General features: G+C 38.3%; 1 protein-coding gene across 6 annotated transcripts in view; it reads right to left on the minus strand.

Moving 5' to 3' along the window:
• The window catches only part of OSBPL8 (oxysterol binding protein like 8), a 93,601-nt gene that overhangs the window by 16,106 nt on the left and 53,458 nt on the right, over positions 1 to 24,037 (minus strand). For 4 of the 6 annotated variants that reach the window (XM_055712791.1, XM_055712790.1, XM_055712795.1 and 1 more), the window contains 7 exons: positions 15,707 to 15,777; positions 11,347 to 11,427; positions 10,478 to 10,579; positions 9,039 to 9,242; positions 4,374 to 4,458; positions 3,057 to 3,228; positions 428 to 662 (listed from right to left, as the gene is read on the minus strand). In XM_055712791.1, the coding sequence (XP_055568766.1) occupies positions 428 to 662; positions 3,057 to 3,228; positions 4,374 to 4,458; positions 9,039 to 9,242; positions 10,478 to 10,579; positions 11,347 to 11,427; positions 15,707 to 15,777 (950 nt within the window). Of the gene's footprint in view, positions 1 to 427; positions 663 to 3,056; positions 3,229 to 4,373; positions 4,459 to 9,038; positions 9,243 to 10,477; positions 10,580 to 11,346; positions 11,428 to 15,706; positions 15,778 to 22,255; positions 22,499 to 22,969; positions 23,099 to 24,037 lie in introns of all 6 variants that reach the window. The other 2 variants (XM_055712792.1, XM_055712794.1) reach the window with 2 other exon arrangements.

The following is a 24,037-nucleotide window of genomic DNA, read 5'->3' on the forward strand; positions in this document are numbered from 1 at the left end:
CTCTCTTGCAGTAGAAAAAGACATGTCAGCTTGAATTACAATCTTCAACTTGAAGATTTTTACTTGAAGAAAAGAACAGGAGTAAGTCAATTGAAAAAAAAAAAACAATCAACCAAACAAAAAGACAGGTAGACATGGTCAACTTCTGCTCCAGGTGGCCCTTTCAAACTGAGCACCTTCTGTCTGAGCTATTGCAGACAGTCTCATTACCTTTGTAAAAATCTAAAAAAATGTAAAAAAAAACAAACCACAAGCACAAGGGTGGAAAAGCAGAGTGTAACATGGGTAAACAGAACTTTCTCCCCCATTATTGCTGAAAACGTGAAAGACAATCCTGCAAGTCAGCTTTCAAGCATAGTCTGACCCCTAAAATATCAGCTTGCTATTTGAAGAAGCTGCTTGTTCACCGCATTAACAGCACTTTTACCTCCCCAAGTTCTTCATGACTCTGTTCTAAATAAGTAGTTTCCTTGACATCAATTGGTTCTGGATCAATGTAAGAATCATCCTGTCGCTCTGATGTGTCACTATCACTTTCTTCGCTTTTCCCCAATCCATCATTATCAGATTCCTCGTGGTCATGGTCATTTTCCTTATCGGATTTGTCAGAGTACATATCTTGATCTTTAAAGTGATGCCTTTCAATTTCACTGTCATTTAACCTACCAAAAAAAAAAAAAAAAAAAAAAAAAAAAAAAGAAAGCTAAATGAATCTTCAGCTTCACACAATTTCGTGTTTCCAAACCAGGATCTTAGTAAAATACACACTAAAATTGCCAGTATAGAGCCTGATATGGCAGCAACATCAAATTCACTTTGCTGCAAACATATAAAATGTACTCCTCTCACTGAACTGTCAAACACAGCAAGTTTAGAATAGTTCCATTGGAAGGGACCTGTAACGGTCTTCTAGTCCAACTGCCTCAGCTCTTCAGGACTGACCAACAATTAAAGCATGTTATTAAGGGCATTGTCTAACTGTCTCAAATACTGACAGCCTTGGGGCATCAACCACCTCTCTAGGAACCCTCTCAGTAAAGAAACATTTCCTAACGTCAATTCTGAACACCCCCTGATGCAGCTTTGAGCCATTCCCACGAGTCCTGGGAACGGATACCAGGGAGAAGCACCTCCCTCTCCACTTCCCCTCCTCAGGAAGCTGGAGAGAACAGTGAGGTTGCCCCTCAGCCTCCTCTTTCTCCAAGCTAGACAAACCCTAGGTCCTTTAGCCACTCCTCACAGGACATTTCTTCCAGCCTTTTTACCAGCTTTGCTGCCCTCCTCTGGACTGATTCGAGGACCTTCACAGCCTTTTTACAATTACGGAGCCCAGAACTGCACACAGCACACTCAAGGTGTATTCAGTGCACCCCAGAGCCACGCAGTGCTGGGGTCTCCAACCACTCCTCTCCCAATTTACACCTGTGTCCAGTCTTACTCTGTCCCAGCTGCAGAAGCTGGCATTTGGCCTTGTTAAATTTCATGCCATCGATGATTGCCCAATGCTCTAATTTATCTGGATCCCTCTGCAAGGCCTCCTGTCCCCTCAGAGAGTTAACAGCACCTCCCAGTTCCGTACTATCATCAAACTTGCTAACAAAAATACTGAACGGAACAGGCCCTGGGAGTGGGCCCTGAGGAACACCACGGGCAACTGGTCGCCAGCCAGTTGTAGCCCCATTCACTACATGCCCCTTGGCCCTGCCCTTCTGAGCTACCTCTCCGCTGAAGCGAAAATTGCTTTCACCTTTCTTCTCGCACTCCTGCCAACACCATTAAACCAGGTCTGCAGGTTTTGTTGCTTAGATAGTTAAGCATACTGAATACTCTCAGAATACACTATGACCAAAGATCTACTTAATTAAACCATTAGTCTTAATTAAATTTAACAGTTGCGGCTAACTGCTGTAATTATAATCTGGGCCAGCTGCTGATATTAAGCTACTATTCATGAGTACAGGTCTCCAGCTGAACTGTACGCAGCAGCTTCACTGTTTCCATGAGGTAAAAGAAGGAGCAAAGCTGTAGCAGAGCCTGCTTGGTCACCTGTATAGGGCCTTGAATCTGGGCCCGGGGCAGTGACTTGCCTTTGCTGTGCTTTTCTCAGATGATCTATGTCAGAGAGAATTGCATTTCTCCCAGTCTGGGTCTTTATCTCAAATACAGGAGCATACTCTGTACAGCAGTACAAAATTCCTGCCCACACAGAAAAAGCAGATGGGCAGCTAAATGTTCTCCGCTAGGAGAATTTACCTGAAATAAATTTACAACCACCTGAAAGTGCATCAAATTGGTAGAAGATTACTGAGAGAAACTGTGCAGGCTTCAGATCCAGTTATTTCAAGTAATGGACTAAATCTTTTCTATTTTCTAATACACTTTGGTACCACAATTGGAATGTTTGGAAACACCATTTGTTCACCGTGCTTGTTTAATAATGTATTTCTACAAAAGCTTAAGCTCCCCAAAATCCGGCTGAAAGTATTTATTGAAATAAACTGAGTTACTCAAGGGCACTCAGATATTACATACCAAGTGATACCAGATAATTCAACTTATGTGCATTTCATTTTATATAATAGTAGGGTGAATGAATCATTATTCAACCATCCGATGATTCAAAGCTGAGACATGCTGAAACCAATTTAAATAAATATGATTATTAATTTCTTTAACCAAAGAATAGCAACTTATGTTCACATCTAATGACTTTTGTCACATGTACTAAACTACTTATTTTAAGGTGAAGCTAATATGAGATCAAGATACAAAGAATTAAAACTTTAATAGTTTAACTGAGTACTTAAACTTACTGATACGATACTCAACTTTGAGTTCCTTGAGCCAAACTTCCCTCTGTATCCACCTTGCTGGAAAAAAGGCGTTGTTTTTTGTTTTATCCACATAAAATATAAACCACAGTGCAAATAAGACATATAAAGAGAATTCAGGAGCAAGAAGAACTGCAACCTTAGAAAGAGATTCTCCCTGTGTAGAAGTTACAACTACAAAGTTCTGCCAAAAGGACAATCAGGTTTAGCAATTCATTCACTTACGGTAAGTTTTCTCCACTGTGCAAGTTGTTAGCGCGAAGCAGACCATAGAGAGACACATGAGTACTGTCTGCTGAAGAGTTCAAATCATGTTCTTTACCTTCTCTAATCATTGTACGTTTAAGCAAACTTGAGCATTTCAGTGCCAGCTCCAAAGCATCCATCCAACACCTGCCTAAAGATAAATATATTGTTAGACTAAAACATAAGAATTAACTGAACTACACAACTTCAATTTCCTAATTTCACAATCCTGGGTCTGCTTACATTGCCTTTGAAAACACATTTCAGAGTTGTTCCATGTTACATGCACTGGATTTTATAATCTGACGGAGGCAGAAACAACTCACAACTACCCAGCTCTGGTACAATGGATGCTTCAGGGTAGGATAAGCAAGGTAAGTCATGATTCTGTTACAGCATATTCCAGCATTTCTTCCTGAATGCAAGTATGGTTCTGCCCAGGCCCTGACTGTTGAATTCCTCCAAAGCTGCCTGCAGCCCTTCTGTCATTTTGAAGACTAAGTAACTGCATCAGTTGGTAAAATTTACTTATGTAGTACAATTACAATGTGGAAAATAATCTATGATAGCATATAAATGCCATCTCAATATAAAATAGCAGATATTCTTTTTTTTTTTTTTGCAAAACCTAAATGAATTTATGTGTTCTTTCCATTCCTTATTTTTTCCTTTCCATTTATCTAATCCATTTTTCAATACAGAAAGCAATTTTTTATAGTCCTATTTTTAAAGACGGCAGGAGTATGCTTAATTAACCAGTAGAACGAAAGCAGCTGCTAGAAATGTTACAGTCTTAAATTTTGTTTCCAGTTGTAACCTTTGAAGATGGTTGCACTGATAGTGACCACCACCTTCCCAGTGATTAAGAGAGTTACAAAACTATATTTTAAGGGAATTTTTACTACTGGAACTGTATGCAGCTGCTGTACTTTATAATACACAAGTGCTTCCATTAGAAAGAATGTCCACATTAGCACTTTAGAAAGGGACTAGTCTGAGTATTTAGACATACATTAATATAGTTAAATCTGAACTAACCCCTTCCCCCTTCTCTACCCAGCCAGTGCAAGACAACTGCAAGGAATTCAAAGACAGTTTCTGCAGGTCAAAGTTTTCCTTTAATAACCATGAGAAACTACTAGTACCAACATAGCTTAACGCACTAAGTTAAGGGAGAACCTTAACAATGATTAAACTGCAATCACAGTGCTGCAACAGATGTGGTAAGACAACTGAAACCATCTCTTTCTAATAACTAACTGCTGTCACTGCAGAAAAGCACAAATATCTATTTACCATCTGATTCTGAAGCGGCTCGAATGATCAAATAACTGCTGGGCAATGGCTGAGTTATAGAACCAACTGCTTCACCTTTGGGACCCTTTAAATACACAAAACAAGCAAAAGCATCAGATATTTTATTCACTTTTACAGTTTATCATTCAACATAATAACAAGCTGACACACTGCCGGGCTATTTACTGTCACTCAGCAACATCTAATGAAGACATGAATGGGAAGGTGGACAGCCCTCTTTTACTGGATTTCTTCTTCAAAGACTTCATTCTAAGTATAGCTCCCAATTCAACCCCACTTTAAAAAGAATGGTCTTTGGGATTAAAATAATTTTTGTGTTTGTTTGTTTTTTTTTTCTTGTAAATAATACTTGACATAATAACTTGGAAATGTTCTGCTGATGCTACTTATAGCAAGAAAACAAAAGCATCAAGAGGAATGTCATGGGGGAGTCACCCTCACTGTCCAGTGATTCCTGCAGATGGGTGTAGAGAGATCACAAGGGACAAGCTTTTCCTCTTCAGCTAAGTATTTCAGCTGAAAGCAAGCAAAAGGAAAGACGTCTGTGGGGTGCTTTGAGAGACTTGATTTACAACAAATGCTGCCTCGTGGAAGACCTCATTTTTGCACAGCAACTTGCTCTTCCCCCTCCAGACCCATTCGTTCTCGACGAGAGCAAAGGTTCCTATCAATTCCTACAATTCCAGCCACAGTTCATAGCACAGAGACACAAGGGCAAGCCAAATCCTTGCAGGGAATGAGAGGCGTTTGTCAGCAATCCATTTCACGCTTATTTTATGTGACAATCTTTGGTGTCTCAGCAGCATCCCATGCTCCAGAATTGCCATTTTTGCCTGTCCTCAGAAGACAGATGAGTCCATCAACACTTAAATAAAACAGAAATAACTCCTCCCACCCAAACACTATGTATTGCTATAGAAACCACTCATCCTTTGCTCCCTTCCTTCTTCCCTTCAGCCTCTCCACTGATACAGTAAATTCCACAAAAATATTTAGGTGCCTAACTGTAGGCTTGGCATTTAAATAAGAAAAAACCCAAGATGATGCTCGTGTCCATAAAAGACATTTAGATGCTTAAGTCTCTCTATAAAGGGTATCAGCAGAACACCATGATATATGGCAAAAAGACACACAGAGTATGTGAAATGCCAACGTTTAATTTTCACTATGAAGTTCTTCACATTCCAAATGAAAAAAAAAAAAAATAAATCCAAAAGACCTTTCCACTTCTGTCAAGCTTCATTTTGGAATAAAATGCTAAACAACCATTTTAAAGCCCCTTCAAAAAAAGTTTACCTATGGTAACTTTAAGACAACTGAGAGGCAAAGAGGGCTGTATTAAACATACTCGAAGCTATTGTTGAAAGCTGAGTTAAGCCTGCCTAACTGATGAGTTAACACATTTTGGTCTTGACCAATTTCCCCCAGAGCAGCCTAATGAAAAGCCAATACAAGGCTTAGAAGAGGGAACTGGAAAGCCAGCAGAAGTTTTGAGCAAAAGCAGATAAAGGCAGATATTTTAGAAGCAAGCAATGAAACAGCCAGAACGTTTCTGAGGGCAAGAGGCAGGTAACAAGGAGTCTTGGTGGCACTTAAATAGCAATACAGGCAAGCTAGTGCTAGTGTAAATGACGTTTAGAAACTCCTCAATAGTCAGCATGGACTAACAGCAACTTGGGTGTTAGAAACAAGGTTCCAAACCTCAGTCCCCCTCGGAGACAGAAAGGTGTGCCTACGAAAAGTCTTTGGTGAAGCAGTGTCATGGGGGATGAGGAGTTAGCGGGTAACAAGGACCAGGAGGGATAACCCCATGCACTCCTGGCCCTGAGGGTGGGCAGGCAGGGAAAAGGTTCCAATCTCACCAGGTCCCTGAGAAGGGGAGAGCACCACAGCACAGTGCCACGCCAGGCAGGGGTGGGAGAGGTGCTGGGACATGGCACAGAGGGGACTGTGGCACCATGGGTGCACCGGCGCAGTGCAGAGGCCTCAGCCATCACAAATCCTCGAAACTCTCAGGTCACAGGACACAGACTAAGGGCAGGCCTCTGCCCGGGAGATCTGCCCTTTAGGGTTATACTGTGGGCACACAGGGCACACTACATTATACTTGTTCGGTACAAAGTAGAGATGAAGTGTAGTTTTGGTGTTTGGGATTTTGATTTTTATTTTTTATTTTTAATGCAAGCAAGCTATACTTCTGTAGGTGCTTTGACAATACATTGATTGAGACAATGAATAATTTGCAGCTAATATTTAAGAAGGCTGACTTGTTTTGGAATAACTTATAACAAGCTCATAGATCTTAATTTCCTCTAATTGATTACTGTTCCAAAAGCACTGAATGTTTTTTCTTTGGTATCACCCATTGTGGTTTCAAAATCAATTCCCAAGATTTTAGTGTTCTGTACATGAGACACAAGTTTCCATTTGTTAGGTGACTTTATTTGAATTGTCTCTGTTCCTGCAGAATGATGGTACAGCTACTCCAATACAAGGTAATGGGCAAGTTAAAAATTCCACTAGATTAAGAAAAACTTTGAAGTTCACTTCCTGCAGAATATTCATGCCAATAAAACTCAAATGCCATGAACATTCAAAGAAAGCAATAAATGACTGATAAGCAGTCACACTTGACTAAATTTACTCATGAAAAATTATTTGCAGTAACTTTTTTAGCTATTGATTTCAGAAGACTGAAATGGCATCAGGACCAGGCACATGAAGAGGACAGAACAGGGTACAGTGCATCAGCTACCTCAGAGTGCAGGAGGAATATCAAAGACCACAGCAACAGGCTTAAGGGAGCATGTGAAGTGACTGGCCACAAACTACTGCAGAAGGGAATTTGCAGTCTGTAAGAAGGGCACACTATGGGAAGTATGCTCAAGTGAGAAAATCTCCTGCAGTACTTATACCCGTGTAAGCATTTCTTGCAATGTCATCTTCCTGCACTGACTGCAAACAAGGCTCATTTTGCCTTAGGCTCCTGGCTGGTTCTGGTAAATCTACTCTGTCAATCAGTCAATTGCGATTACACTTACGAAAGTTTGTCTCATGATAATAAATCTGTAATTAAAACTTTATAATTGACTAGGTAAAAAAAGGCAGAAAAAGGTTTCAAACTTCAAGGCCTTTCATCTAAATAAGTTCAGTAATTCTCAACTGCAAATAGCCATACCAAAATGAACAAACGCCACTCCAGCTCTCAGCACATTTAGAATGGACAATATCAACTTGTTCAGGTTCAAGATTTGACCTACCTTAAAAAAGTAAAAATCTGGTGGGGCATGTCCTCTAAATTCTAAATATCTAGTTAAAAAAACAAACAAATCCATTTCTCATTGCCAAGCAATAAAGAAATATAAGACTGATTTGTCATCTTCTGCAGACAGGCCACCACTCTGCAATCTATGTATACATGATCATACATAATTATAGCACATTAACACCAAACCCTGTAGAGCTTTGAAAAAGGATATGAAGTTTGTGTTCTGCAAATGTGTGATTACCGCTAATTAGTGAAAAGTTCTCCTAAGCAATATTAAATCATTCCAAAGCAACTACAATAGATTTGATCTAAGTTTGATAAATGTAGGTAACATTAATAATGATGATAACTCAGAAAGACCACAAACAAACATCAGGAATCATACTAGCTGACTGACTTCCCAGTCTGAGATAAGACAAAAATCAATGCAGCATTTTCTATACATGTGACAGTACCTCTATATCAATTTAAGATTCAGAAGATACAATCTCACAATTAGTAGCTATCTTAAGATGTATGTTGCAGAGGGTATAATTAATTTATTATGATAAGGGTCCTAATAATGTACAGTAATTTCATCTAAAGGAAGATGTCATTTCAGGAGGTAATTACATTCACTTGTGCTGTGCTTCCACACCCCCTTCTCTATATGCAAACACAAAACAAGGACTACAATAGTTTGTTTACTGGATTATAAACAATGAGCAAACATTAGAGATTCTTAAAAGAAACAAATAAACCTTTTCTGTGCAGAACACACTGTGCTTTTCAACACTTGCAGATAAGAGCTACTCACAATCTTATGCCACGTATGACAAAGCAAACAGACATCAGAATTGAAGGAAAACATTTATCTTCCTAAAACTGTAGCTGAAAAGGAACACAATTGGCTAACAAGTTACAATATAAGCTATTACTGCACAAGCAAGTCATTCAGATTTCTACTCTTACAAGCAAATTGAGTTACGCTGACATTTTATTACATGAATATAGGGTTGGAAGCCAATAAATGTTTATAACACATCTCAACTCTTTCACTTTGGAAAATCACTTCCCTCCTAAATTCCCAGATTTGACTGATGTAAAATAGAACATTATACACTCATTCCTTCTGCTTACATGACTGCTAGTGATGGCATTAACCTCTTTAATGGCATCCCTCTGCACACCACGCTTCTGAAGCTATTTAAGTATAAAGAGCAGCACAAATCGAATACTTTTTGTGATGAAGACTACTAGATGCTAAAGGCTTATATTCAGAATAAACAAACCATTAAAGTTACAACAGAAAATGCAGTTCATCTGTTTTAGGTTGCCTTTACTCATAGTTGGCTAACACTAGTCATCCATTAAGAACCATATATGCTACCACTAACCTTTATAGCCCATATGGACTGCTCCAAAGGATGAAAAAGTTTGAAGCAAAAGCCATCTTTTTTAGAAGGCCTCTCAATGAGTTCACAAGCATTCAGGAGCACTGTTCCTACCCACTGGCCATTTTTGGGGGTTTTGTAAACAAGCAACACTCCTGGCTTCAGTACACACCACAGCTTGGTCCAGCTTTTCAAGGTACCACGAATCTAGAAGATAAATAGTTACAGTCGTATCTCAGCAAAGCCAATACCAAAACCATCTTCCTTAACAAAATGAAAATTAAAATTAAAATTATTTATAAGGCTTTATTTCAAGCAAAGTTTATTAGGTCTATCAAAAGTTTATCCAGGTTTATCAAAGACAATCCTAAGGTACAATTTCAGTGCTCAACCTTTTTTTCTTTCTTGAAGAATACTTACTCTAAAAATGGGTATACACACATCCAGACATGGGAAGTATAAGAATTCATCTGAAACCTTCATGAATTTTCCTATCTGAAATATATTTTATCACTAGCATGACAATAGGATAATCTTTGGAAAGAGAGCTCCTCTGAAAACAGGGCATCTGATAAGAAAAACTGGATATTCACAAAATAACTCAGATATATGTGAACTTCTTAGACAAAATCTCTTATAACAGCTGTTAGCTTCCACCCATATGTGAAATAAAAGATCTTTTGAAGTCCCTGGATTTGCAAATTTGATTAGACGGCTTGCATCAATTCTGTCAACTCTGGATATTTTAATTACTTCTGTGTCTATAGAACTGAATGCCAACTTGACCTCTGAGCTATGTTTTAGCCCATTTACATTGATTTTTGCAAGAACTGGAGAAACTTTTTCCAGACAAACTACTGTTTGAAGCTAATTATAAAAATGGGTAACAGATCTTTTTTTCTTGTACAATTTCCAAGGAATATACTTACAAATTTAAGGTATTATATACAAATATATAAACTACACTAAAGCTGATGACACGGACTGCTGTCTTTGAGAAATCAATTCCTCACCTTTTGTACCATTATTAGAGGGCAGTTAGTTCTTAAGAGAGGAAAGGAAAATTACCAGAAATACAGAAAGAAATCTGTATTTGATTACCTAATATGACTGAACCATTTTCACTATTGTTATGGATGTAACAGAGCTTCAATTCAAAGTGTAAAATAAAAAGGGCAAAAGAACCATAAAGCCAAGTCGTCTGCAGTTAATGGCTATACACACAAGATGCATATGACTACGGTGACTGCAGTAAGTGTGAGTTCGGTTCCTCTCTTATTCCCCTAGGATTTGAGCACAGAGACCCTGGGATGCAATTAATGGCTGCTGTGCTTGTAGAAAAACATTAACAGCAAGTAAAAGACAGAGCCTTTTCTATTCTGGTCAGAAAGCAGCAAGCAACTGCTACACCTTCAACTCGGGTTTCACACTTGGATTCTGACCTTCAACCAGTCAGCCATAACAATAACTGATGGGTCTGTGATAGTGCTAAGTAACTCTTTTGTAGCTCTCTTCTTTTCTTCTCTGTAATTTTTCTTTTGAACCTGTAAATAATAATAAAAATATTTACAATGCCACAGCCATAAGCCAGCAATCAGAGCACAAAAAGATACTGATCAATACAACCTGAGGAAAAACCTACTAAATTCAATTTCCAATACAGATACAAAGTAGCAGCTTTAAAACACAGTATTTGACTTCAAGGTGTGAACTCTTTCATGGTCTATTTCAAGAGCAGCTATGACATAACTAATTTCAAATTCTTCTGCAATTTGCTACTGAGGACTTTAAAATCCTGTTAGAATCACAGGCGGAAAAAATCAACCAAACCCTCTCCCCCGCTTCCTTTTGTGGTGTAAAGTACAAAACTGTATGTGGGCTAGATTAAGATTTATAGGTACATTATCTGATCAGTAGTCTTTACCCACCAATACTTTTCCATCCACAGTACAAATTTGCAGCAGTGTTATTTTGTCACAACACAGGGGAAAGAAGGCAGTAGAAAAACCACAGGTACTGATTGCAAATTGTAACTGATCATTCAGTTGGTCATTTCATTGCCTGTAGGTGTCCTGAGGACACTGCCAACCTGAATTATCCTATAATCTTGTGCCATCTTAAAGATCACATTATAGAAGCCCATACTCAAGTAAACAGCACAATAAGATTTGAAAAGAATGAACACCACAACTTCTCACAATACTTAGGTCTTATCACTAGTTGGCATTTTTGTCTTCTCGTTAGAGAATATGTTAAAAAACTATGTGACTGCACTTATAGTCTATGAGAAGTTACATGGAAATTAATTCACCTTGAGAGATTCTTTTTTCGTAAGTTTGTTTGAAGATAAAGAGATGTCCTTCTCAGAGCCATTGAAAAGCTTGGATTCAGACTGAAATTCACAAAACACATAATAAATAAATGACAGTGACAGATGCAAGGATATGTTACTATTGCAGGCACTTTAGAAAGTGTTTGAAGCACACAGTTATGTTTGTAAGGTTCCCATTCCCACTCACTTCTCTATTGTTTCTCCACTTAATAAAAATCACCACCACCATGCCCCACAAAAAACAAACCACAAGTGGTAACACGAGCTGTTGACCACCTATTTATGGAGTTTTCATGGAGCTTCTTTGAATGGATTGCTACAGAGGCACTTACCCCGTGGCCCATGAAGGAAAATACAGCCTCTTCAATCTAGCATTCAGTGCTCTATAAATCATCAGAGTACAACCGACCACTGATGGCACTCATTCTGCTCCTTCCTCCCTAATCCCACACTCTGATTACTTCGCAAGTCATCTTCGGGAAGCTCACAGTGGCGACAGACAGGGTAATGAGACTCAGTTTTGTTCATGAAACCCAAGTCCTTGCTCATGGCAGGACAATATGCTGCCTCAGCACCACATGATTTCTCCCTCCTACCTCTCCCCACATCTTGTAAGGTTCAAAGTTTATTACTTGGCATCTGTTGCCTACTAGTTGAAAGGGAACTAAAGCCACCAAATATTCACCTTGGGATACAGAGGTTTAAAAAAAAAAAAAAAAAAAAGTATCACAGAGTTATGTCATTCCTACTGCAAGACAACACTGAGTAGGTATCCACTATATACAAGCTTCAGATAAATTACAGAGTTGCATTTCTTTGTGCACTGAAACATAAGCCTGATAGACTCAAAGTTCCTGCCTAGTCAAAAAAAAGAGAAAAAAAATCAATACAACCTTCTAAACTGTGTAAATTCAAGGACAGTTTATGAAAACTGCTTCTCTAGCTGTTCAACATTTGTGACCAGTCATTTCAAATCTCAGACCACAATGCAATAGACTTTCACCATTTTTTTTATTTTGGAATACTATAAAATGCCCGTAAAAAATATGCAATTTTTGAGAAAATTTACTTGCAGTAATAAAAACAGTGCACTTGAGCACTCTTAACACACAAGTTGCTCAAGTCAAAGAAACAAAAATTAAACATTTACAAGAAGAACAAAGCAATTTAACTTTGATCCTACTTTGATGCTTTTAGTTCAGAACTAAGACTTTACAGGAGTTTACTTAGGTAGTGCCAAAGATGTGTGCAATAACTGGCAAAAAGTAATTTTATCTCAAAATCGTTTCAACGATAAGCAAATATTCTCTACCTCCCATATACATCTCGAAAAAATGAAGGAAACCTCTTCATTTTGTGTTAAAGATACATTCTTAACACTCAAAATTTAGCTTTAAGATAAATGTAAAGCCTGAAATTTAATTCCTCTGTCTAGAAGTTGAAGGCAATACAGTACTTCAAATGTAATAACAGAAGAGGAAAAAATGCTTATCACTGTCACATAAGAAGAGGTAATGAACTCGTTATGCAAGCTATAATGGAGCAACTTAAGCAAAACGTTCATGAATATTCTAGTTGCTCACTAACAGAAAGCTAATGCAAAGTAGAGGTCATGCATATAAAAGCCCCAAACCTCTATCGCAGGTTACAAAACCTCATTTTCCCAGTATCTCAGATTTAAAGCTCACTAACCTAACACTGAGTCAAGGTCCACATTTACCTGTCCAGCAGACTGTGAGACAGATGAGTGATTTGTACGTGTTTAAGCTAGTAACTTTCTCAGTGTTACATCCACACGAAGTGGATGGGATCAAAATTTGAAAGATGACAACATTTTAAGAGAACCTACTGCAACTCCCAGTGCGGTACATTCAGTACCATGTCCGGGGCAAGTCACATCACTGCTTTTTCCATCCAGACAGAAAGAAGGGCTGCTACTTCATCCCCACTAGCTGTGACAGACAGTTACCACCTCCTATTAGCCTGAAGTTTATTTGTGGGTTATAAAGGAACCACTAGTCTTATTAAGCCCCACATGTGGTATTTGCAAAAATACAGATGAAGAAAAATATGTATTAGGAGAAGCAGGAATATTGGCCTCATCTTTCACAGTAGAAAGACAGAAAAGCAACAGCAAAGCACAGAAAAACTTATGATCCTGGAAAGGCAAGAACCAAGAAAATTACATATAAGGAAAAGAAAAAAAAAAAAAAGGGATAGTCAAAGATAAATGATTAATACAGTCTGAAATAAATCCAAGTTAAAAGAGAGAGTATTAACTTGATTTCCAAGTAAAAAAGGATTTAGAGGTTTCTGGGCCAACATAAATATTTCTATCAGAAGCAAGCTGGACGGTAAAGAAAGTTTCCTTGATCTCCCTGAGAAGTGAGGCTCTAGGATGCAGTAAAGCTGGAAGATTCAAAATTTTTTGATTCCAAGTCAGATGTAAGACACCAAGAGCTTGAAATGCTTAGCTACACACCACAAAACTGCAGCATCAGCTGCAGAAACTAATCTGCTCACTCCAGTGCAATTCTGATGACACCATTTAAACAGGGAAACGTTGCTATAATCTTGTAAGTCACTTTCAGTAACTTCAATATCTCTTTAATGTTTTTCTCTAAGGCTCTGACACATGAAACATCACAGAAAAAATTTTGACAAGACTTCAAGTGCAATCCCTCTGTCTCCTAGGGGTGCAGCTGCCTGCACCAGGCCAGCTCTGACAGACAGCAGTGCCAGCCTTGCAGCAGAGCTATTGCAAGAGCTGTGCACGAGAGTGGTAAGAAGCAGGCTTCTCCCCCATTCCCCTCGCCAGTCAGCTGTGTTCAGCTCTGGTCCTCGCCTCCTCCTGTAGAGAGCTCACGCCTGCTGCACCCTGACAATCTGTTTAAGTGCCTGTTACCATATTTGCCTCTAAAAAAACCAGCAGACATCCTAGCAGGAAACAGAAGAAACACACAGATGGGTAATTTAAAGCCTTTCAACTCTACCCTTTTGCAATGTCTAAATAAAACCAGTAAACTTAGGTACTCCATTCAGCGATCAAATGATATACAACATCCGCCCTCTGCAAAATGCAGCCTTTCCCTCTTCTCTTTAATTTTTAATGTGTTAAAAAGAAAGAGACAGCTGTTTTATGACAACACTTAATTGAAAAAAATCTTTTTTTCTGGAATTCCACATTCTAAATACATAAATATTGCCAGATAAAAATGCAGTACATTGACATGCCAGGCACTTCTGCTGACCAAAACGTTCAAGCACTTTAAAGAGTTACAATAGGCTAACAAATAAAGAAGGTTGCATCAGAGTGGCCTATACAATGTCCTAAAACTGACAGGTTCTACAACTGTAACCTACAAATTTCAAAGGATTTGGGAAAGGAAAAAGATAGCTATGGTAGATTTTTCTCTATGCTACTACAATAACTTTTTTACACAAATTCTGATCCCACACCTACTATTTCAACACGATCAGAAAAGAACATTTTATTCTCAGTCAGAGCGCTAGTGCAAACTACTTGTGTAAATAATTGTGATCAGAACAAAACACAGCTCTGGAGAAAAAAGACCTGGGATTGCTACATAAAAAGAGCCTTCTTGGTTGCCCAGGTAGTTCATGTTTTCTATCTTTTTAAAGTTTAGCCACCACAAGGTGATACAGTTTTGGTGGCTGCAGTGTCCATCTCCCAAGTCCACTTTGGACGTTCTCAGTTTTCACTGCATCTCAGTGAGTTCTTTCCTTCTTGGGACTACACAATGATGATTATGGATTTCCCTGGCTCCTGCCTTTTCCATTTCTATTATCAAGACTACCACAAAGCATAAACATGCATAGCAATTACACTTAGTTTAATATTCTACTAAGCATGCTTTCCTTTGCACTCTCATTGCCTCAACAAAATGGGCCCTTATACTTGAATTCTGAGGTACAGACAGGGTAACAGTACACTTAGCTATGTTTTACTCTGGCAATTTAAGCCAATAAACTGAACCTTTTCCAATTACAGTTTCCTTAACATTCTTATAAGCAGATTTACTACAGCTCAGTGAACAGCCTCTTCACCGACAGCTTAAAAGGATTTTAAATTCTGTTCTGTAGCAAGAGTTGGCCTTCACCCATCATTACATTTGGCAAGGCAACCTCCCACCCCAAGATGACAGTGAGAAGACTCCACATTACATTTTCAGTATTTTGAACTGCAGATTTTCATGTAATCTTTATCTCTTACTGAATCTGAAGAATACAAGTTACATGCATTTGCATTTAATAAAAAATGCAGAACTCCTTTACACACTGATATTTTCCAGCCAGATTAGAAGGTTGCTTTCCTTACCTTACTTTTTGACATAGTATGTGCTGTATCCTCCTTACTTTGTGACACATCATCTTTCCCTTTGTCAAAACCTAAAAGAAAACACAACATAGTTGCAAATGATTTGAAGACATTAACATTTTATGAGATGGCCTTTGCAATAAATTTGCAAATTTTGTTTAGCATGAAGTGCAAGCAAATCAGATTATCAAACAACATACACATACCAGCTAACTACAATATAAACTAATTTAATAGCCACTAAGAGGCAAGAACAGTCCCCTGTATTTGGATGGTGCTGCACCCAATCCAATAGCCTAACAAACTGTAAATCTGGCGTGCAAACTTTTGTCCTTTGATCTTCTCATGCTTCACTATCTGCATACATGCATGCACAGAGAAGAATACTAAATAAAACAAACCTTTTTTGGTTTGTTCATTTCTGTAGCTAGAAATAATTGTTAAATACCACCTACATGAAAACCAATCTAAAACACTGATTAAGATCACCAGTCAATTTTTTGCAAGAGAATGAAAAAAGTTACTTATGTTAAGCTTGAATTTTTACTTTCAACTTGACACTGCATAAGCAGAACTACAAGGCTTTATATTAAGACAGTCGTCAAAATTCCACATCTATCTTCTGTGAATGACTCACAGTACAAACGCCACACTTGCCCAGTATCCAAAAAGCAAAGCGAGACAATGGCTGTAGCCAGTATAAGTGTGCCAATGGAAAAGGGAGTCACAACTGGCATTAGTGCTGCTGTGCAGCTGCTATGTGCCACTGAACATATACTGAGAACCTAGCATCCTCTCAAGGAAAAATACTCAACTCTGGCTGCAAGACAGAACATCTCAGTGATCCATTTTCTTTAAAGAAGCTGGTGGTAGCATAAAGCTTTCATAAACAGAAGTAAAACAAATTCTGCAATGCATTTATCTGAGTAAGTAAAAAAGCCATCATTTGCGTGCCCTCCAGGTAGAAGGCAGACAAATACGAGTCATACATGAATTTCAGTAATAATACACACAGCTGAAAAGCCTTGCATGTCTCTGACAGCGGCACCCTAGAGCTTTAGCCCATGAGAGGGCACTACATCAGCAGATAAATTGCATAAATGGACACCAACAGCTCTTCTGAGCTTCCCTTTGCATGCATTCAGAATGCTTTGAAACAGAAAATGGTACTCAGATCTCTAAAATAAGAAGATTTATCAGAGAAACAGTTTGATTTCACATTCTTTCGGGGAGTGTGTGTATATGTGGGGAAACTATGACTGTAACAAAAAAATTATTAGCACTCTGTAGCAGTGTTGAGTAGTTTGTTCAGAGCAGGATTTTAATTTTTTTTTTTAATTAGTATATTCACCCTTCCACTCTTACAATACCCAGAAACTCTAACACAGAACTGATTCATCTATTAGAAATATGGATCTTGGGAAGTTTCATTGAGTTAGAGGCATTAGGTTGGTCTTCCAGTTACATGAGAAATCCAAGATTCTTCTTAGTTTTCATCGGGTAATCAGTCTTTTGGGTTTTTATGTTTATCACCTTTTGCAGAGATCCTTTTTTCAGACCAGATTTTAAAAAAAAATATATTGCAATACAATTAAAGTTCATGTTTACCGAATGTAAACCTTAAATGTGTTTAAAGAAACTTTTATATGTCTTTATAGAAGCCTTAATGTGCATAGCTCATTAAACCCTTCCTTTTGAAATTCTTCCAACCCATCTGTGATAGGTTTGTTCAGCTGATGAAAACCTGTAATGCAGAAGACTATTTGACCAGAGGGAAGAAGTAGGTAGACAGGCACAAGATCTGTAGCACTAGGGAATACAGAAAAAAAAAACATCCAAAAGGCATGTCATGATCCAGAAGCCAGAAGCCACATTTCCTAAATAACATCAAATACAATAGTACATTTTCTACAGTACCAGTCATCAGGTGCTCAAACAAAACAAAGGTTGCTTCAAGCCTTAAGAGGACAAGACCTGCCTCAGTTAACAAAAAAGTTACTAAATTTGATGCCAGTCTCAGGCAGTCAAACAGACCAGAACCACAGTAATGAGGTTTTCTCCTCACCTTCATACTCAAAAGAAATGCCATGTTAGGAACCCAGTTCCACCAAAAAAGTAATGCAGGCATTTTCTAATGGCTTTCCCATTTTTACTTATGTAGTTATAGGCACATACAGAACACTTAGTGATGGGAATCAACAAGGAAGTACTAAGTCAGGCTTGCCGTTACAAAAGGGAAAGCTGTAATTCACAGCTTGCTTTCTAAAGCACAACATTTTTAAGGGCTTTACATATCTATATCTAACAAACATAAGTCTTTATTTTCATAACCAAACTTTTCATCAATATCAGCAAGCAGAAATGAGAACTGAAAGAACTACTCTGACCCAGAGAATCAGACACAAATACCAAAGTTCAGTCCTGTTTCCATGATTTCCACCTCCTTGCTTCCTGCGTCTGGAGCCTGAGAGGTGTGCATGCTGATTAAATAAACATGCCACCATACTCACTGTTCCCTTCCTTACCCACATGCAGAGCAAAGGGCTGTTTGAGGGGTTTGCTGGCCGACCCAAATCAGGGTACTGCAGACCCTGGAACGCCTCTGCACTGCTCCATCTGGGTCTGTGAGGAAACCCAGCCACTTAGCTTCACATCCCACCCCACCCCACTTGTAACCTCCCTCTCTGTAGAATGGCTATGCTCACTCAGAATACACACAGAAAGCTTTTCTCCCCACGTGCTGAAATGTATGTTAAAAAATAAATCATTATTCAGGTGCCGATCCAGACACAGCCTCCCCCACTGTAAGGACGCATTTTCCAAGGAGCCTCTGTTAAGATGGAGAGATCTCAATACCATAAAACAGTCTTACTTCTTCTAACAAAAACAGTATGATACTAAAACCTGCAGGGAAATTTGTACTGAAACATCACAAAAAGCTATATATGGGCCCAAGCTGAGGACAATATCCATTTTGCCTTGGAAATACTTGGTCAGGAAAACAACAACAGAAAAACTATATTCACAGAATCAACAATAAGAAATATTGTTTTCTCCCTTCCTGCTACCAGTTATGAAGAACAAATTTCTCTGTGGATTTCCAACAAAGACAACAGCAAAGCCAAGAAAGCTGTGCCCCTAAATGATGCTTTGTTGTTGCTGGTTCTTTGGTAGTTTTGTTCACTCCAGAGGTACTGACAATTGCACCACAAAAAGCCATCGGACAGTGTCTGGAGCACAGACTGCCAGGGTATGAAAGACTAGAGGTAGGATTTAATAACAATCATGTGTTACAAGTTTTTCAGTGTTTATCAGCAGTGGATTTTGGCTTAGTATTTTAGCTAACTTGCTGTTTCCCATCCTGTAATTCAACCAGGAACTCTTCAACAAAATAACCTGAGCTCACACTTCACAATGTAGAATTTCAGGTGTTGAAGATGCAGCCTCTTTCTGTAACTTCCTCTCTATTAAATCTCTTGAATTTGTCTATCATTTTCTACGTAAAATCATGAAAGCAATCTTCAGAGTAAGGACACAGCGAGGAAATGCCATTTGAATCAACCTTCAGAGCTGCAGATTGAGCTCCCAGTATTAAGGCAATTGCAGATTTATTTATTTATTTTTAAAAGTATTTTTATTTTAAACACAAGCTCCACTATCATAGCCTCTAAAGCAGTTCTGGACATCAGGGATTGTGTTCAGAGCAACACTATGTCTTAACAGACTTTCTCCCAGTGTGACTTTCCGTGTCTTAACATCAGAGGCTCCACAGGCTCCGAAAGCTGATCCCAACTCCAGTACAGCCAGCCACCGTTCATGGTATGACCTTAGAAGCCAACAAAACTGTCGATTAGTATGTTCCTACAGTGAGCACTTGGCAAGTACTTCAGAACTTGCAGGTGGCAATCTACATAAAACCTCTTTATAAGCTTTCAGGCAGATGTGAGAGCTTGACAACTTGCATGCAAGTGGATCAACCAGAACTCTATACATGCAAGATGTCAAAGAAAAAAACTGAACAGTGCTTCTTTAGAGGCTGAGCTGGAATACGCAGTCAATACCAAAAGGAAAAAAAAAAATCCTCCAAAACATTGTCTTCAACAAAAGATGAGGAGTAAATATATTGAAAGATTAGCATTAAAGAATTTCTAGCTTAAAGTCTGTGGTAAGGGTGCATTTTAAAACAAAACTCTTTAATAAAGATATTTCAATTTTGAAGCATAACACAGGTATCATTCTTTAAAGTTGCACCTGCAATCTGTCCCTTTACTCAAGACTGAGGGAAGAGGAAAACCCAAAATCAAACACGTAACATCTCCTACATCTCAAATACCGGTTTTGTACCTCTCAACAAATACCATCTGCAGTTAGGATACCTGAGAAAAATGCATCAGAAAAAACATATTACTTTTTCATGTCAGATCTATTTTATCCAAAAAGAATTACTATCCACTGGAGGCTTGTTTTCCAACAAACAGAAGAACCAGTTAAAAAAGCAATACAATGCATGAAAAGATCGGAAACAGCAAGCCAAGCAACAATATAACTGACTTTCAAACGAAAAGCAAGGAACAGCCTGATTTGACTAGCGACGTGCATGTGCAGTTGTGAAGAATGAATAATTGAGCTGAAAAACTAAATGCTTCTAGAAGAACTATGAGCTATACTTAGTAGGAGATACCAATACTGGTGTTATATAATAAACACAGAAAAGAAAAAGGAAAATTCTTTCTGAAGAACCGAACAAGTTCAAAAGAAACAATAGTCTTTTTAACTGACTGATTTTCAAGAGCTTGCTGACAACCGGTTTTTAAGAAGACAATCCCATATTAACTAATTCAGATCCTCCATGGATTTTGAAACTGATGTAATCAGAAAAGCAAGCAAAGTTCTTCTACGTATTTTCTCACAGTCATGTTTGCTTTTGCAACCACCATACAAAATAATAAGCAATAACCAAAGCTTGTCCTCACTGTAACATGTAACTGTATACTTGAGTATCTCTTAGACAGGCAATAACTACTCCTTGCTTAAACCAAAATGAAAAAGTATACCTTCCAACATATTAAGATTGTTTAAACTCTTCAGACATATGGAAGATTCCAAAAGATAAAACATTTTTTAGTTATATGTTGCCACTTGATTTTTTTTTTTTTAAGTGAAAACTGTTTTCCATCTGTTCTGCATTTTAAGAAGTCACTCATTGCCCACTTAAAAACAGCAAACAGCTTTAATGTAGAATTGTATATGGGAAGGAAGCAAACAGAAAATGAATCACTTTTTGTTTCAGTAATTATCAGACTACACACTATTATTTTAAAGGTAGGAAGGATATGCCCCGTTGCCAACTCCACGCTTTCAAGCTTTGAGATCTTTATTTCCTGAGCAGTTTGAATAAAACTCAGTGTTAGATTTTTGGTAAAGACTAACCATTTCATGAAGTAGAGTATAAGGAGGTGTTATAGGTTAAACCACGAAGTTTAATAGAACATGGCGTCCCAAGCAACTGCCCCCACCCATCTGAGCCTGAATATGCTGCTCCAGTGATTCTGCCGGCTAGCACCACTCAGTGATGCAGAGCATTCCCTAACTGCCAGCCCGCAACCCTCCCCATGCACCCCAAACCTTCTCCAAGGCTTCAGAGCCAGGGTTTACAAATTCAGTGAGCTATTCTGCAGAAGGCATACAATAAAAAGTGAAAAATATTTTATTGCCCTGCCCCCAGCACTGCGGCCCCATGGGACTATGCAACAAAGTGTGTATGTGCGCACACGAAAAGACAAATCACACATTCAGAGTAATTCTGGTAAGAATGTACAATTTCTACAATGTTCCCTTTCAGGAAGGGGTGACCTTGTAACACATTTTCAAGCATCCAAGTTTCCTGAAGTAAACGGCTGAAATTCAGGTACCTATATCAGAAGAGCACATTATGGACAATGAAACTCTAGAAATTAATTTCAATATTCCAGTACTGATTTTCAGGAAACAACAAAACTGAGTAAAAGGAGATTCAAGCCCTTTCTGGTGTTAAATGTCTTAAAAATCTTACACTCCAAAATTTAGCAAGGCTATGCTTTTAGCCCTAGCTCATTCTATCCTGTCATTTTATGCCAAACCACCGATGACAAGTATGTAGATTCTTCAGTAGTTACAGCTAAATTAAAACCTTCTGCTGCACTTACTATTTTAAAGCAAGTCCACTGTGTGTGGAGGCAGTGGAAAGTACAAGGGAGGAAGGCATATTTAGAAACCACATCACAGAATTTCAGTCATAAAAGCCCAAACAACCAAAATAAATATTGCAGTCAGTACCAAATACACAAATGCCTTTTGAAGAGAGATTTGCTGTGGTGTAAGCTAACTTACTCAGCTTGCCTATCTGCACATCTTGCCACTACTAAGAGCTGTTATCTAAACACATACAATCAATGTTCTTTCTGATTTCTACCAAGATCTCAGTACGTTACTTTCACTCAAGCTGAAAAAATTGAGACAGAAATTATATTCTCTTCCGTATATTTTAAGAAACGCGAGACCAAAACAAACCTGGTAAAGCAGGAGAGAGTTCATTATATCCTCCAAATGAAGCATTCCGGATGAGCTTTCGGCCATCAGCTCTTGGAGAAAAGACAGATGAAATCCCAGCACATGAAGAAAACCTACGTCGCACTGGACCCTCTTCATTCATGAGTTAAGCTGTTTGTGTAAGGATTATGTTCTCTGTGAAAGCTGGTTAGCATTAGCTGCTTGGAACAAGGGTGTTGCAGTAACAGCCTTTTACCTCACATTCTGATGAGTAAGATACAAAAGGAGAAAAAAAAAAAGAAACAAACCAAGGGCACACATGAAAAATGCGGTGAAGAGAAGGAGGCTGCCAAGGCAGCAGCAAGCCAAGCAATACTATACTCCTCTTGTCAAACCCATTAGGACTCTTAAAGCAGAATGGCTTTGCTTCAGCTCCTCTTTACAACAAATACCACATCTCATTTTTCACATCTCATTTTTCAAATCTCATTTGTGGTCCTACTCATCTGTACTTTCTAAGCACACAAAAATGGCGATTATGTAGGTTTTAAGGATTCCTTAAATCAGTTCTTTTTCCTGTTAGTCTTCCAAGTCCCAAATTTACATTGCACAAAGCACAACTCGTGAGCTATGAGGCTTCCCTATTTGATACTGTGGTATGCTACAAGAATCTGAAAAGGGAGCCAATGTTTTGCATTACACAGCCATGTTGAACTTTCCTGGTTAGGCACTTACCTAGCTAGTTTTCATCAACTGATTGGTGGGTTCTGCATCTTCATTTCTTACTTTTATTTAAACGGTGAGGTGATAGCTTTTTCTCCTCTAAGATTGTGCCATATTTATATACACAAATGAGCCTGCCTCCTGGAAGAATTGCAACAAATAAGCTCCACAAAAAGGGTTTTTTATTATTAATGTCCCAAATACTTTATGCAATGAATAAAACACTTAAAGGAACCAACTAAAATTTTAAACACAAAAAAATCCCAGTAAACTGCGCTTCAAGACTAGAAATCAGCTGATCCAAACTGTTCTTGCTGATAGCTACCAGAATAAAGTCAAATAAGCTCTCCCTAACCTCCTTCATCCACTGCTCATTGGACTGGCTGCTTCTTTGCCCTGCCGACTAGCCTGCGTGGCCAACCTCTTCCATCTGTGGGACTTCCTTCCCATCTGATGCTTCTCTCCTGATCTCATGTTCCGCACCACACCTTATTTCTGACAAAATACATTTTGAAACCTACTCTGTTTGCTGGAAAGCAGAAAAATAAGGCACTAAAGAAATAGCTTGAAAATAAGAACTTGTATTCTCCCTTACTCCATACTATAGGTCCCCTCTTCTTACAAAGTGAAGCACAACCCACAAATTAAATCAATGATATTGTGAATTGCATTAATCCTCAAATAATATTGCTTACTCCAGCTGCTTATGCAAAGAAGCATACTCACTATTTGCAGCTCAGTAATTTCAGCTCACATTGGCTCAAGAATAATACAGCAGACTGAAGTATTTTATAACACCTATAAAAGGTTTTAAGTGTGCAGAGTGTACATGCATTATTACCTATAAATACATACACTAAGACACATATGATTATGAAACATAGTAAATTCCAGGATGCTATTAATCACAACAATTTCTTCATGCCTCTCAACAGACTAATGTCCCAATATGTAGCATGGAAAAAAGATGCAAGCAAATAACCCAAGTGTGAATCATCAATAGAAACCATTATATTCAATACGTAACTTTCACTTCTTTAGTACAAGAACTGAAAAACTCTATTCACTTGAGCACAGGGA

The sequence above is a fragment of the Falco cherrug genome, chromosome 5, assembly GCF_023634085.1.
Source record: "Falco cherrug isolate bFalChe1 chromosome 5, bFalChe1.pri, whole genome shotgun sequence".
Lineage (NCBI taxonomy): Eukaryota > Metazoa > Chordata > Aves > Falconiformes > Falconidae > Falco > Falco cherrug.